General features: G+C 35.5%; 1 protein-coding gene across 1 annotated transcript in view; it reads right to left on the bottom strand.

Annotated features, from left to right (window-relative positions):
* The window catches only part of LOC121419332 (nucleolar transcription factor 1-A-like), a 31,471-nt gene extending 14,759 nt beyond the window's left edge, over positions 1–16,712 (bottom strand). Inside the window, exons 1-9 of the mRNA XM_041613750.1 lie at positions 16,405–16,712; positions 8,276–8,359; positions 7,408–7,586; positions 6,007–6,090; positions 5,388–5,543; positions 4,672–4,736; positions 4,043–4,172; positions 3,382–3,492; positions 2,461–2,588 (exon numbers count right to left, since the gene is read on the bottom strand). Of these exons, the coding sequence (XP_041469684.1) occupies positions 2,461–2,588; positions 3,382–3,492; positions 4,043–4,172; positions 4,672–4,736; positions 5,388–5,543; positions 6,007–6,090; positions 7,408–7,586; positions 8,276–8,359; positions 16,405–16,531 (1,064 nt within the window). The 5' untranslated portion in view covers positions 16,532–16,712. The remainder of the gene's footprint in view (positions 1–2,460; positions 2,589–3,381; positions 3,493–4,042; positions 4,173–4,671; positions 4,737–5,387; positions 5,544–6,006; positions 6,091–7,407; positions 7,587–8,275; positions 8,360–16,404) is intronic.
* Positions 16,713–16,806: the final 94 nt, after the last annotated feature.

Below are 16,806 nucleotides of genomic sequence, written 5' to 3'. Positions count from 1 at the left end.
AATCAACATTTTTCTGGGGTGGACTTGAACTTTAAATAATATTGATGGAATGTTATACAACAAACAGACTCAAGTTTGGGTAAATCCCCCACCCCAACAGCAAATGTCACTAGTTCAATTCATTACTAGATTTATATGAAAGTGAGTGCCTTGAGACAGTTATCATACGAAGGGTATGAAGTTTATAAATCATGGAATTGGCTGAAATGTCATGCTATAACCTTCATAGGTTCTGATATACAATCCTTACAATTGTAAGATGAACGCTCAAATGCCATTTTGAAAGAAAATAAACACATTACAGAGAGGAGAGGGTCCCTTATGCCTAACATTAAAAAAATTCCAATCTCAACAAAGTTGTCTGTTGAAAAAAACTAATTGCCATTAACCTTGTAAGGTCCATATTATGCAAATGTTATATTCTACTTTATTACTCCCATATTTAAAATATGGCATTCTTGCCTGGGGAAATTCTAGTAAGCTTGAACTTGATAAAATTCTGGTTACTCAAAAGAGAGCAATACTTATAATTTCCAATGCCCATATACAGGCTCCTGGCTCATACAGGTCCTCTCTTTTTAGAAAAAAGTGTTTCTGATATTTTCTTTCTGCAGTTGGGTTCTTTTACGTTTCAATTGAATAATAATAATTTGCCTCCGGCACTTAATTATACGTTCATAAAAAAAACCCAGTTGCATGACTATCCAACAAGCCAAGCATTTTCATTTCATCTTCCAAAAACCAGAACAAACTTTGCCCACAATACTATTATTTATTCAGGTCCAAAATATTGGAATTCTCTCAATCTCGATAAAAAAGATCTGTTAGCTTAACTGCATTTTAAAAGAAAATTGAAAAAAAGTCTCTTTTGAGACAATATTACTTCTCTTAGAACCCAACTGTACGCTTTAAATACACCATATATATTTATTTACTTTTAGGATGATCAGAGAGTGGATTGGGCACCTGGTAGTCAGGGAAACTCTTATCAACCACATACCTCTTCTAAGTTTTGCTTCCTTTGATACTTTTTCTCACTTTACCTAGCAACTATCAAGTTTTTTTCTTTTCCTCGTCTGCCAGGCGCTCCATCCCCTCACTATGACCGTGTTTGTCATTGTAAATAAATTACATGTATTCCTATTTACAGCTGCAGATACCCTCACATAGGACCCGTCTTCTATTTTCTATTTCATTGACATACGACCAATTCTGTAAAAATATTTCATGTTATCCTTAACCCTAATACTCCCGGGGGGGGGGGGATAATGGCCCCCCCTCAACAATTTTCGCGATATATCTGCTGCGCGAAATTTTTTCACCTCGCAGCTCACTGACTTTTTACATTCAAGTCTCGCGCAAATTTTGAGACCAAATTTGTGACGCCCGGGTACGCGGTTACGACATTACGCAACATTATGCAAGTGCATGTCAGACCCAAAATTGCTCATAAACGTGATTTCATGTACAAATCCAATGCAAATTGCGTATTTAGCCAAAATTCATAAATGTTTCATTATTTCTACTTTTACTGATTAAACTTAATTAATTTTGCCTTGTTTATGATCAGAATTATGTCTGGAACAATTTCCATTGAAAAAACAATAAAAAACAAAAAGTAAAAAAACAAAGAAATACATAAGAAATTCATAAAACAATAAAATACATAAGAAATTTATTTCCAAACCAAAGTTTTTTTTAATTACGATTGTTAAGAATGCTACAAAGAAAATTTTTACCAAAAATTAGCATTCTAGGAGCTTTATTTAGTGAATTAGAGCAAAAAGTATGATTTATGCATAAATTAGCATAATTAATTCATATAAAATAAAATCTCATTATTTTGGAAATTTTACCATACAGCCTTGTAGATTACATCGCACACTACCAGCGTGCAAATTTTTGCGTCGCTCGCGTGATCGGCGGCCGAGATCTTAAGGGGGGGCCATAATGGCCCCCCCCGGGAATGACAAGAATCAAAATACCCCGGGAGATTTAGGGTTAAAACATCGCAATCATGAACAGCAATATAATAGACGGGTCTTCTTTCCTCCTTTCTTTCATGCTTTGCTTTGTCTTCCTTGTCTTGTCTAGTAACCTGTGTGTCCCTGTTTTTTGCAACCTTCTCTGTTTTCGTCCTTGTCCAGTTTTTGTAACTTTCTCCGAACTCGGCTCTATTTTTTCTGTAACTATATTTAGCTATCAATGATTACACATTATTTGTTAAGGGCCTATCCACGACAAGCTTTTGCTTTCCTTAAGTCCATCCACTTTGAATCCGCATTTATATTGTAATTATGCATACTATTTCGGAATGAGATATGTTTTTTTTGTATTTTGATTGATTTGTGGAAAATAGAATGAAAGATTGGAATCTTAGATACTCTATGATGATTTACACAAATTACCATTCACCAAAGATGGGTTTTACAAAATGGATCAAGAAACTAGTTTTCTTACATGGGTGGTTTAGATGGCCTGCCCTCTTGATGTTCTTTGATACCAAGCTCTTTTTTGGTGAGAAGAGGTTTCTGATTTGTAGGGACCTTGAAAGCAGGATGGTTCTCTATAAATGTCTCCATCGCTTTCTGTAAAATAAAAAACATCAATTCACTTATCGACAATGATGCTAAATGTAGATATTTCTGTTTTATTCAAACGTTGCAGGTAATATCACATATCAGGTGATATAAATTTTTGAAATGTTTATAAAACATTGGATCCTCTAATAACAGAAAAGGTAAGTAAAAGTGATTGGTGAGAAGAGTGAATTTGCTTTTTGTTTCTGTCAAAATAAAGAAAAGATGTATTTTGCCTTTATGAAAAGACAGATTCTCATATTTGTTTGATGGACAAATGCTTTAAGTTACAGAACAGATTTTTCTCATTTAGGTATAAATGATTCAATAAATAATTCAAGACATTTATCAAACAAGTTGGAATAAAAAGGCAATCAAATAATTCAAGTGATCTAATGACATAACCAAAATGTCTGTCAGATTTCACATAGGGAAATGTACGAAAGGGAAAGTGCAACATTTTCTCCTCTAAATAGATCAAACGTAACAATGAGAGTAATGACCAAGCTGAATTTAATTAATTAATTACGAGTGAACAAATATCATAACTCTAAAGAAAAAACAACAAGAACAAAATGATAACACCATAATATAAATATTCTGACAATTTTTTTTCACTCTTCAGAAATGATTTGAATCCTTGAGCAATATAGCATCGCTGGGCTGTTAATAACATCACATCTCAACATCTGTAAATTTTGAGGTCAGCTGAGAAAATGGTAGAAATATGTCAATGATGGCGACCCCATTACGTATGAAAACAGACTTATAGCTAAATGTAAGAATTTTTCCCTGTACTCACATCGTAGTTTGGTTTCTCTGCAATGGAGGCAAGGATCCATTTCATTCTCTTTCGTTCAGAAAGACCATTCCATTCTTGTCTCATCTTTGATTCAGCTTCTCCTTTGGTCACCTAGTTAAATGAATGTATAATACAATTGTTTGCTTTGCATCACTTTTACTAACAAAAAGCAAGTGTAAAAATAACAATACAGATACATTTTATACATTGAATTAGGTATAAGAAAAGAGAGCCTAGAACATGATCATAATACAAACAAAGGACAGATTAAGCCAAAATAAAGAAATAAGAAATTCAGTGTCGCCAACGATTATGAATTATCAGCCACTTTTTTGGGCCTGTATTTCCCGTGTCTAGATTTGTATATTGAAACCTTCATATGATACTATTAGCAAACCTTAAATCAACCATGAAGAGCTATAAAAATAATTTTCATGCTAAAATTTTTGGACCAAACGTTATAATCACAGCTGCAATGCATCCATTTTGCTCTGTTTGCAGGTTCGCACTTATTTTACTCCACTGCAGAATTGCTGCGACATTGATCGATCATGATCCTAAACAGAACGAAATGGTTGCACCCGTGCACAGGGATAATGTTAATCATTACGATTTAGAGATTTGGAAAATTATTTATAGAAAACAATTAGGCTCTCCCTACCTGTGGATTATCTGTAAGCAGCTGTGCATGTCTCTTCTCTGAGTATAACTTGTATGGGGTGGGCAGGGGAGGGGGCTTGGATGCCCCTTTGCTTGCCTTCAATTGGGCTTTGTAATCCGGATGGTCATCACTAAACAAAAAACAGAGGAAATAATAGTATATAACACTGGCTAGTATAGCTAGGAAACAAGGCATATTAGTAGCAATATTAATAGAAGTTGAATGAATTTGAAATAAATATCACCAGTATCCAATTCAAAAGAGCGAAATTCCATGTAAAAAGGATTTTTGCGATACAGTCAAAACTGTACGTGTGTAAATATATATCTATGTCAATTTCAATAAGATAAATAAGGCTGATATATGATCTATATTCCTAAGTCATAATTGACAAGACCCCTCTCCAAATCAGTTATTTCTTAACCCTATCCACAAAGCATGGACCAGTGATTTACATAAATTTGTGTATATATCAGAGTGTATCAATTATTGATAGCCAGATTGAATTGGGGCAAATTTCACTCAACACCAATTCACAGAGTATCTACTTTTTTATTGTTACCATTTTAGCTGAAACCTTTAGATCAAAATCACTTGAATATTCGGAATCATTAAAGGGTAATACTCACTAAAACTTCTCCATAGCTTGCTCATATGCCCTCGTCTCGATCTCATACCTCTGAAAATATTTATTCTGTGAATGCAAGGGACAAGAGACAGATAAATATGAGAATAGTAATTATTCTGCTGGAAACTGTAGTTACAATACTAGCTTCAATTTACTTAATTCCTCAAATTTCTGTTCCAATATGCTCAGTACCTAATTGCATACATGATGTACTTTATGGACAAAGAACTGCTGGCTTTTCATAGGTGTGATTGATGGGATCAATTGCACTCCTTTGTAAGACGGGGACAAGATGTTGACTGAATTAAACAAGTAACACAGCTCTGAAAATTTACATGACAACCAGTGTCTTGAATAAGAGGAAACATCACATTGCACAAAGAACAGCAGGGGCCTGTAACACAAAACTTAGCAATGATCGTAGAACATTTTTTTTACGATCGATTACATTTAACACTGTACAATTTATCATGAATATCAAGCTTACGATCACCTTTGTGTTACGGAACCCAGATCAATTTATTTTCACCTCTATTTTATGCCATGATCCTATCAGAGAAACGACATCGACCAATTATCTGGACCATGTTAAAAGAGCTTGATCTTCGGGCTGGTTTGATTACATTGATCATTATGTGCAATCAAACATACAAATCACATTACGATCAACCACCAAGTGCTTTGTGTTACAGCTCTCTCTCTCTCGTTACTACTCACCCTCTTCTTCTCTTGCAATTCTTTGAACTTGATGGACAGCATCTGTGTGATCTGGACTTGAGACATGGTGGAATGTTTCTCCTTCATCTTCTTGTTCTTCTCTTTGTAGAACATGAAGAACGGCGTCAACGGCTTCTTTGGCATGTCTGGATGAACCTGTGAGTTCAAGTACAGTAGACTATGTTAAGTTCATCTTCCATTACAATTATGCAAACTTGTGTTCATTACATCATCAAATTGAATTTTGGCTTAGCCAAAAAGATTTCAGAGGTCCAACATAAGTAGATTAAACTCTGTATATTCTCTGTTGGAGGGAACACACTTGGGAAACTGGCTGCTTGTGTGAAAAAGTGTTTTGAAAACTGATCAGGGTTTTCCTACTTTAAATATTGTCACCTGACACCATCATCATCATCTTGGCTAATCACCATTATAAGCATCATCCCACTCACTATCATAATTATGTCCAGCACCAAAATCACACCCACCACCACCATTATCACCAGCGTTATCATCATCATCATCACCATCATCATCATCATCATCAGCATCAACATCAGCATCATCATCATCATCATTTATATCGATGATTGAGACAGTATAGTGGATGAAATCTTACCAGTTTTTTAACAATGTAGTTTGGAGTTTGGACCAGGGCTGCTGCTTCATTGGCAACATCTGCCAAGGTTTTGTACTTACGGATCTGGAAGATGAAAGAAAAATACAGGATATAAGTAGGAATAGACTGTACTCAAGTCAAAATCACATTTGTCATCATTTTACTTTGGGAACAGTTTTATAAAGTGACAATTTTCTTTCTTTGGTCCAACAAAAAAAAATTGTGCAGGCCGGAAATCCAAGATGGCCACCACTTTCCCCGAATATCACGTTTTTGGTCATAACATTGACATTTTGTGGAATTTTCACATGCTTTTTATGCATACAGGAAGTGTCACAGATGATTAGTTGTTGACTCTATACAATGATTTACAAAATTTCATGATTTTTCTTGCAGATATATTGCAGATTTGAAGATCGCGAATACATGGTCATGGTTCGATCCAAAGTTTTGATCGCACGTACACACCGTATGCACAAGCCAGAAGAAAATATTAGGATCACCAGACAGTGTTGGGGGTCCTATTTCATCTTATTCAGTGTGTTGATGGGGAAATACTAGTGTGTGGAGCGCATACATGTTATTATTTTTATGGTCAAAATGAAGTCCTTAACAATTTCCATTGAAATAAAAATATAAAAAAGTCTAAATACAGAGAAATACAAAAAAAATTAGAAACCAATAAAATACATAAGAAAATAATTGTGATATTGAAAAATTTTCAGGGTAGATTTGATAAGAATCATAATAAGAGTCGAACACAAAATTAGCATCTTATTTTGTTAATAAGATCTAACTTTTGATTTTACGCATAAATAAGCATAATTTATGAGATATGAAATTTTATGAAGAATTTGATATTACGATTTTGTAGATTATGTCATGGCCAACAGGTGTGCTAATTTTTGTCAAGATTGTGCAATCATGGCAGAGATCAGGGGGGGGGGGCTGATTCAGCCCGTCCAGTAATCTTAGGCATCGAAATAGCCCAGTTTTATTAGGGTTAATAATCTAAGATTTTGATGCTGATTCCCTTAACATGGCCTAAGTTCATTGACCCAACATGACCTTTGACCTAAATCATGTGACCTGAAACTCGGTCAGGATATTCAGTGATACTTAATAACCCTGATGGCCAAGTTTAAGAAATTACGTCCATATACTTTTTAAGTTATGATATTTTAAAAATTCAACCTTAAGTTAGGTTTAGATTTCAATGTTGACAACACCACCATCACCATCAGGAAGGAGTGCATATATTCAGGTGAGACAAAAACCAGACGTAACTGGCCAATGGGTGGTACTGAAATTTCATGCTTTCAAGACTTTTTTTTCACCATGCAAATCCAATACATACAAGTTGATTAATATTGGTAAGGTACATGCAAGAAAGTGATCTACCTCTGCCTGTATGCTGTTCCATTCGTTCTTACAGTCCTCTGCAGTGTAGGGACCAAATTGGACCAAGTTCCAGTCTAACTTTGAGACCCTGGACTTGTAGGACTGGTTATCCTTCTTTGGGGCCTGTTTCTTGATGCTTGCTATCAGGGTCAGTCTATCCTGAAGCAAGAATTTCAGACCTACATGTTGAGTAGACACAATGGGAGGAAATGAGAATGGAAATGGGTACAATGAAGAAAGAATGCCCGAAATATGTCACTTGAAGTCTCTATGAGTCACCGTGCATTTATATGTCATGATTGTCATTATTATTCCAATACTTAACATCATTTTGCACTTCTTTCTTCAAACGAATACATAACATACACATTTTTATTTGTTTCACTAAACAATGAAGTGGTTGATTCTTAATACAACATATATTTAAGTCAGCATCATCATCATCTTCCTTTTTATTTCCTTATTTGGTATCATTTTTCTTTTGTTGATAATGATGGTATTAATATTGTAATTTTTGTTAATGACTTTATTCTCTCCATAACAACATCCTCATCATTATTCATTATGCTGATTATGCTGTCCAGTAGTGAACACCATACCTACTTAGTATCCATACTTACCTATTCCCATTCGATCGCCACGCTCTAATACACCAGAAAAATCAAACTTCTCCTATAAAAGGAGAAGAGTTTGCGATGCAGACTAGACTCTTCTCCTTTTATAGGAGTAGTTTTTTTTCCCGGTTTATGCGACCTCGGTGATCGAATGGCATTTAAGGGAATAGGCAAGTATGGTGCATCTAAAGTAGATTGAAGATGATGCTGAATACAGTCAAATTTGTATGATCACAAACACTGATATTTCTTACCATTTTCTGTCTTGATCTTCTTCACTCCTGTTTCTCCTTCTTCATTCCCCTCCTCCTCTTCCAATTTGCGTTTTGGACTTGCAACTGGAGATACAGAAAAAAAAGACAGTTTTGATTACTTACTTTTTTTATGGAAGGGAAGGGAAAAGATATTTAGCTTCCATAGTGATTTGGATGTTGGTTTTTTTATGGAGTGAAGCTGAGGAAAGACAACATATTACCAAGGTAGCATGTAGTACTACATGTAGTTCTACATGTAGTTCGTCATCATACCAGATTTTTTGAGGGTGAATTTTGTTTTTGTACTTTATACATCACAGAATTGTTTTCTTTTAAAATGCACATAGCAGGCATATCAGAATTGATTTGTTAATTGGTAATATTGGGAAAATATCTGGGTCAATCCATGTCAAATCAACCAATTTTCAGAAAATTTGTCACCCGACCCCTGTGATTTTCTTTAAACTCGCACTAAATATTCTCCTTAGTGTCTGATGGAAAATTCCGAAATATTTTGCCCCAAGGTCAAATGGTTGCTAAGATACAGCCTCCCTTTAATATCATGGTCGAGCAACTGACTGTTAAAAAAAACAAGAGGAACGCCTAAAGCTGGCAGTCTCTCCTGCATTACGCAATTCGATATATCAATAGTGTTGACTTTGAATACAGATATTGAATAAATAGTCACAGAAGAAAACACTCATATGATAATAACATACTATGTCCATTGACCAAAATGACATTTGACCATGATCATGTGACCTAAGATGTGTGCAAAACAATCATTCAATACTCAATTGTCCTACATGTAATGTGTATTTCATGTACTACATACATTCCATTTCTAAGTTATGATGCCAATTCAACGAATACCGAACATGGCCAAAGTTCATGGACCATAAATGACCTTTAATCTTGGTCATGTGACCTGAAATGCACACAGGATGTTCAGGGATACATGGCTACTCTTTTGTTCAAGTTTCATGAATTAGATCCATTATGATGACCATTTCAAAAATACCCCAATATTATCATAGTTCTTTGACCCTAAATGACCTTTGACCTTGGTCATGTGACCTAAAACATACACAGGATATTCAGGGAAACATGGTTAATCTATGTCTAAGTTTCATGAACTAGTCTAGATCCATAAAGATTTTGAAGGTATGATGAAGATTCCCCAACATTATCAAAGTTCATTGACCCTAAATGACCTTTGACCTTGGTCATGTGACCTGAAACTCGCCCAGGATGTTCAGCAGAGCTGCCAACCTGAACAAGAATATTTTAGTATTTTTAAAGCTAAATATCAGTATTTTTGGCGAGGAAATAATTATTTTCAAAGAAATATAAGATAACACATAAAACTGAAACTTTAGAAATCAGTATTTTGCATGAAACCATCAGTATTCTACTGATTTTCAGTAGTAAATACTGAAAATCAGTACTACTTGGCAGCTCCAATTCAGGTATACATATTTTCTCCTATGTCTAAATTTCATACACTAGAATTGAAATTCTAAGTTATGATGACCATTGCACAATTCCCCCATCATGGCCAAAGTTCATCGACCCTAAGTAACCTTTGACCTTGGTAATGTGAGCTTAAACTAAGGCAGGATCTTCGGTGATACACTATTACCCTTATGCATAAGTTTTATGAACTAGGTCCATATAATTTCAACATTTCAAAATTTTAAGCCTTGGTGAAGATTTCGATATTGATTCTCACAACATGGTCTAAGTTCATTGACCCTAAATGACCTCTGACCTTGGTATTGTGACCTGAAACTCGGTCAGGATGTTCAGTAATACTGGATTACTCTTATGTCCAAGTTTCATGAACTAGGTCCATAAGTTATGACATTTCAAAAACTTAACCTTGGTGGTTAAGATTTCAATGTTCAATGTTGACGCCGCCTCCGCTGAAAAAGCCGTGCCTAGTCTTGTCTGCTATGCAGGCGAGGCAATAAAACCTTCGTGAAAATAACACCTTCTACAGGACCCCAACATGGTCAAAGTACATTCATGTCATGTGACCTGAAACTTATGAAGGATGTTCGCTGATACTTGGTTACTATTCTGTCCAAGTTTCATGAACTAGATCCATTTACTTTCAATGTTATGATTCTTCAAAAACTTAAACTTTTGCAAAGATATTTTTTTGATTCCCCATTCGTAATCTACGGCGTTTGACCTTAACTCACACAGATTCAGTGATGCTTGACTACTCTTATTTCAAAGTTTTCTGAACTACAGTAGAACCATAAACTTTAATAAAGAGATATGATGAAAATCAACTAATACGACTCAAAATGACCTTTGACCTTGGTCATGTTACCTGAAACTCTAGCAGGAGGTTCAGTTATTATCCTTACATCCTAATTTCATAATCATAGGTCCATATACTTATGACCACATTTAAAAAAGCTTAACCTTACAACTGTAGGTTAAGATTTCAATGTTGACGAAGCCAAAAATAGCAATGAACAAAATACAAAGTGGTTCACAAACAATATACATGTAGTCTCGGGTGATTTTGAGATCAATAAAACATGCAATATACTTTTTTTTTACCCATGGATGACCGCTGATGTATCCGTTGTAGTTATCAAGATAATTTGTTTCAATTAATAAAAATTAACCTTTTATTTTAAACCAAGGTTAGCAAATTCAGTTACAACAAGAATGTTGCTAAGCAGGGCTCGACACTAGCAGCAGTCCCAGACCGGTAAAAATCACTGTTGGGCCAGTAGATTTTCAGAAATAGGAAGATTTACTGGTCCGACATGACCAGTAAAAAATATCATTGTAGGGCCAGTAATTTTTCCAAAAATAGCAAGATTTAAGGGTCCGACATGACAGTAATAAAATCCATTGTTGGGCCAATAACTTTTCCAGAAATGTTCAAATTCACTGCAAACTATTTTCCCCCGTTAAATTCTGCCATTCACACACAGAATAAACACAGAATGGATCGCACGCAAGTGTACAGTGTACATGAAGCCAGCCACACAGCCCACGTCGTAAATTCTCTACTGGCTGCGCGAACAAGCTTGGCTATACTCTGGCAGAAATCTCTCACAGAACTGTCAAAATTTACGGTTCATACTCATGAAAGGCTCTTATAAATGTCCATATTTCCTAAAATTGGAGTAACTCTGTCATTTTGAAGAACTAAAAGGAGAAATTTTCACTTCTGTTTTGGTTCAAACAGATCGGGTTTCGGGTGATATCGTCTGAATACATAATAGCCCCACATATGCATTTGTGTGTGTTGATACACATGGTTTCTGACTGTCTTTCGTAGCTATTTTGAGCCAAAAAGAAACTGATTAATATTATTTATGATAGTTTAAGCTTTCTTCCTCTGTTTTCTTCCTATCTTTCTTTCCTTCTTTCTTCTTAATCTTTCTTTGTTTCTTCCCTCTCTTCTCTCATTTTTTTGTTACTGTCTTTCTTTTTTAATTTCCCTTTTTATTCTTTAATTTATTCTTTCATTCTTTCTGTCCTTTAAAAATATATTTTTCTCTATTTCTTTTTTCTCTCTCTCTTTCTCTCTTTCTTTTTTTTCTTTCTTCCTTCCTTCCTTCCTTCCTTCCTTTCTGTCTTTCTTTTTTTGGATATTTTTCTTTCTTTAATTCTTGAGTTCATCCATCCTATATTCATCTCTTCTCTTCTTCCTTTCTTTCCTTCATTCTTTGATTCTTTCTTCCATCCATCCGTCATTTATTTGTCCTTTCTTGTTTTTCTTCTTTCAGCCCTTCCTCTCTATCTAACATTCATTCCTTTCTTCTATCTGTCTTGTTCTTTCCTTTTCCCTTTGTTAAATCTATCCTTTACCTTACCTTTCTTTTTTTTTGACTGCTTGCTTCCTTTCTCTCCAATCCATTATTCTTTCATTTCTTCCTTTCTTTGTCTTTCAGTCTTTTTTCTTCCTTTCATCTATTCTTTTACCTTTTCTTTTTTTATTGCTTGCTTCTTCCCTTCCTTCCCTTCCTTCTTTTTATTTATTTCTTTCTTTCCTTCTATCATTTTACCTTTCCTTTTTATCTTCCTTAATTCCTTTCTTCCTTTTTCAATCCTTCCTTCCTCTCTCTCTTTCTTTCTTTCTTTCTTTTGTCCTTCTCTCCATCTCTCCTTTAGTTAACCCTTTCTTTTTTTGCTTCTTCTTTCTTTCTTTTACTACTTTCTGGATTTGTTCTTTCTGTCTGTATTGCTTGCTTCATTTCTTTCCTTCATTTCTTTTTTCTTTCTTATTTTTGTTCCTTCATTATTCCTTCTTTCCTTTCCTTCTTTAGTTCTTTCTTTTTTTTCCTTCCTTCACATATATACTTTCTTTACCATTTTTTTTTCTTTTTCCCTTCCTTCCTTTCTTTCTTTTATTCTTTCTTTCTTTCTTTATTATTCATTTCTTCGTTTCTGTCTTGCTTTCTTTTTGTCCTTCACTCCTTCATTTTATTTTTTTGGGGGGGACAAAAGGCTAGAAAAATAAACTTGCACCTTTTTTTATGTTTTCTTTATTTTTTGGGACCAGTAGATCTTAGGTTCATAAAAATATGAAAAACTGTGTATCAACTGGTCCGACATGAATAGGTTGGACCAGTAGAAAAAATGGGTTAGTGTGGAGCCCTGTGCTAAGGGAGCACATAATACGCCTGCCTTTAAATGGAAAATGGAATTACGGTACATGTATGGGTCAAGCAAGAGAAGTGGAAGGTGGCATCTTCACCTTTGACCTTAAAATCAATAGAATTGCTAATATCTATGTTAGTATCATACACACCAAATAATATGAGCCTAGGTTATGTTATTCATAAGTTATCATATTTACAAGGACTTCAGAAGGGAACAATGTAAACATGTGAATGTGACCTTGACCTTTGAATCAATAGGCTTCCTGGGATTCATGCTAGTCTAATTCACACCAAACTATATGAGCCTAGGTTAAGTTTAATGGAAGTTATCGCATTTACAAGGACTGCAGATTGCAGAAGGGTATTGATAAAAACATATCAATGTGACCTTGACCTTTCACCTTTTGACCTCAAAATTGTTGGCTTCCTGGGATCCATGCTAGTATCATACACACCAAATTATATGAGCCTAGCCTAGGTTAAGTTAAACTGAAGTTATGTTTACAAGGACTGCAGAAGGGTATTCTGAAAATATGTCACTGACTCACTGTGACCTTGACCTTTGACCTTTTGAGCAAAAAAAAAAAAAAACAATAGGCTTCTGAGATCCATGCTAATATCATACACACCAAATTATATGAGCCTAGATTAAGTCAAACTAAAGTAATCGCGTTTACAAGGAAAAGTTAATGGACAGACACCAAGTGTGATACCATAATAGTCTTGGATGGGCATATAAAAAAAGTTCAAGAAAAGTGATATTACTAGGTATTAAGCTTAGATTATGATGGAGATTAGAAAATTATTTTTCCAGCATTGTTATGATTTTGAAATGAAAAAAAAATGCCCAAAATAACAATACAGATCTACCTTTAGGTAAAAACATTTTATTTGTAACAAAAAACTAACATCGTTAAAAATGAATTTCAGAACAAAACTAGAAATTTGACATGTACAAAGGACACAGATGCTCCTGCTTAACATGATCAGAAGTTCATTCAGTATATAATTGAACTTAATATCATGCAGAAACCAACATGCATATATATATAATGAACACATTTAGACTTTTGACCTGAAGACTCACCCTTTCTTATTCTATAATAATCTCTAACAGAAGATATGACAGGCCATTTGATGTGACCTGTCTTTTGGTGTCATCTACCCAGACAACAGACATATTTAATATCTAGTGAATATTTCCAAAGTTATCATGAGGAAACCTCGCATATATGAGATGTGACCTTTGACCTGTGGGCTCTAAATTTGAACTTAGCCTGTGTTTTGTTGTCATCTACCTACACACGCAGTTTTTTTTAATATCTGTTAATACTTCATAAGTCATCATGCGGAAACAAACTCGCATATTTCATGAGCTGTGACCTTTGATCTGTGGACTCGAACCTGTATTTTGGTGTCATCTACTTACACACCCAAATTTTTCTAATCTGTTCTGAATATTTTACAAGTAATCATGTGGAAATCAACTCACAAAGTTAATTGACCTGCGGACTCTGAATTTGAACATAGCCTGTATTTTGGAGTCATCTACTTACTGTTTTAATCCATTAAATATTTTTTGAGTTATCACGCAGAAATCAAGTGGGGGGGGGGGGCGGAGGGACCGACGGGGGCAATGCTTAATGCCCCCTCTAGACGTCTGCGGGGCATAAAAAATAGGTCTCTGTCAAACTTTGTTCAGGTGAGACAAAAAATTAAGCTCATACCCCTTTCATAAACCCAATTATGCGGCTAATAGCAGCATAATTTGGTCAGAAAATCGGAGGAGGACCAGAGTTATCAGCAATATTTTGATGCTGCAATTATCCGCATAACAGCAGCATCAGACCAGATTTTGACTTCACGAACGCACAAGGTCATCCTTTTCCAACGCAATCGCATCAGAGGGGGTGTGTGCGGTTGCCGTGACGATTATCTGCCTTTTTCAGGACAGGTGCTCGTAAAAATAGTGCGGATTATTTTCGGAGTTCGAATCATCCGCTTTACTCTTAGGCGGCTAATTGGAGAATGGGTTTATGAAAGGGGTATTAGATTAAGAATAAGGCAGGAGATTAGAACATTTTTCAAACATTGTTATGATTTAAAAAAAAAAATAAATCCCCCAAATAACAATACAGTCTACATCTACCTTTTTTTTTAACTTAAAAGCAACATCTTTAAAATAAATTTCTGAACAAAATAAAAACACAAAAGACAAAGTTAATTGGACATGTTGGATGAATTCATTTATTCTACACGAAGCCTAGATCTTTATTTCAATTATTATGACATGATTTAACCCCCCCCCCCAAAAAAAAAAACGACCATCAAAAGTTTATATCAAATTATCATGATTTGTATTTAAAAAAGGGGGAGGCCAAAATTCAAGTAGATCAAATGTTCACTTCAGAGATGCATTTATTTGAACTTTGAATTGAAGCAAAGCAATAGAATTGAAGTTTCTATCTCAATTAGACCCTGCTAAATAATGGTTTTGCCCAAAAAACAGGGGTCGACTGCCAGAAGAACGGTACCACAAAGTACCGCCCGACGGAGGAGGAGCCGATGAATGAATGGGCAGTACAGGGTCTATGTCTACTGACCACAAAATATTTATACTGGTCACTTCCAACAAACAATGAAACAAACCTGACGAAAAGAGCACTGCAAAATTGCTCAAACAATATCTAATACTATCAACAGAGGCAAAGCTTGAAGTAAACATTCTGAAAATGAGAACATTCGCGAACAGCGTCACGTATGAGAAAATAGCACACGACATTCACAAGGATATTCTGTTCACGTCATAGCCGCGCCATCGCACGAGAGTATTCAAGCCCCGCCCGCCCGGGGGCTGCTACTCCTTGGCATTGAAAATAGAACGGCAGCGACATGGCTGACAAACAGCTCGTTCGATAATGCGGCGACCATGCCGCAGCACTGCGGGCTTTCCAGCTCAGCCCGTTACACAGGGATGCCCGGGAATTTGATCAAGTCACGGGTTTCACGACTCGCCAGCGTGGGGCGACGTCCGCGCCGCTACACACGCGGCGTGCGTCAATTGAACTTGCTGGCTCATTAACAAATTCATGGAAGAACATCAATATTTGCAAGTCTTAATCTCAACATGCTCAAAATATTAAGAAATAGTAACAATTACTGATGGATACATAACTACCATAGATATGATTAGAATACAAAAAAATTGTAATTTCTGATAAAATTATGAGAAAACGGTCAATTTCCATACCGGAACTTCGACGCACAAAAGCTGATGAGCGGATTCCTATGCTAACATACCCGAGACTTACCCGGCCATCTTGATTGCTGAATCGGCTCATAAAATCGCATATAACATAAAAATGACGCATGATTTCTAAGAGGGAATGTAGCAAAAATAACCTCACAAATGTGAACTACAATCTGGTACTAATGAAGAAAATATATTTCACAAACACACGCAAAAATTACGAAATTAAAATGTCCACTCACTTTCAGCGTCCATGATGGCTGTCTCTATAACTTCTTGATTCGCCCCAACGCTCTCGGGTCCCGACCCGCTTCCTCCGCGCCCGCTATCCAGCGCGGAGTCTATCGGCTGCATAGGCGCCAGGATCATCACGGTACGCACCGAGAACAAAAAATAGTACCCTTGAAAAAATTATATAATAACAAATCTAAGGAGTGTTTAAGACTGTGGGTAGTTATTTACTTAATTAATTCCACATCACTGATTTCAAACACAAGATCTTCGGCTAGTAGAGTTCAATATTTAATTTTGATCCCCTCTGTTTAGCTTTACTCACGTGGACTATATTAATTAGGCCGCTATCTACAACCTCGTTCACTAATATTGTTTTAATTTATGTTTTATACACGGCATGCACAACGCAG

Source organism: Lytechinus variegatus, chromosome 1 (genome assembly GCF_018143015.1).
Source record: "Lytechinus variegatus isolate NC3 chromosome 1, Lvar_3.0, whole genome shotgun sequence".
NCBI lineage: Eukaryota > Metazoa > Echinodermata > Echinoidea > Temnopleuroida > Toxopneustidae > Lytechinus > Lytechinus variegatus.
Note: the sequence above shows the minus strand (reverse complement) of the source record. Positions and strands in the feature narration are given on the sequence as shown.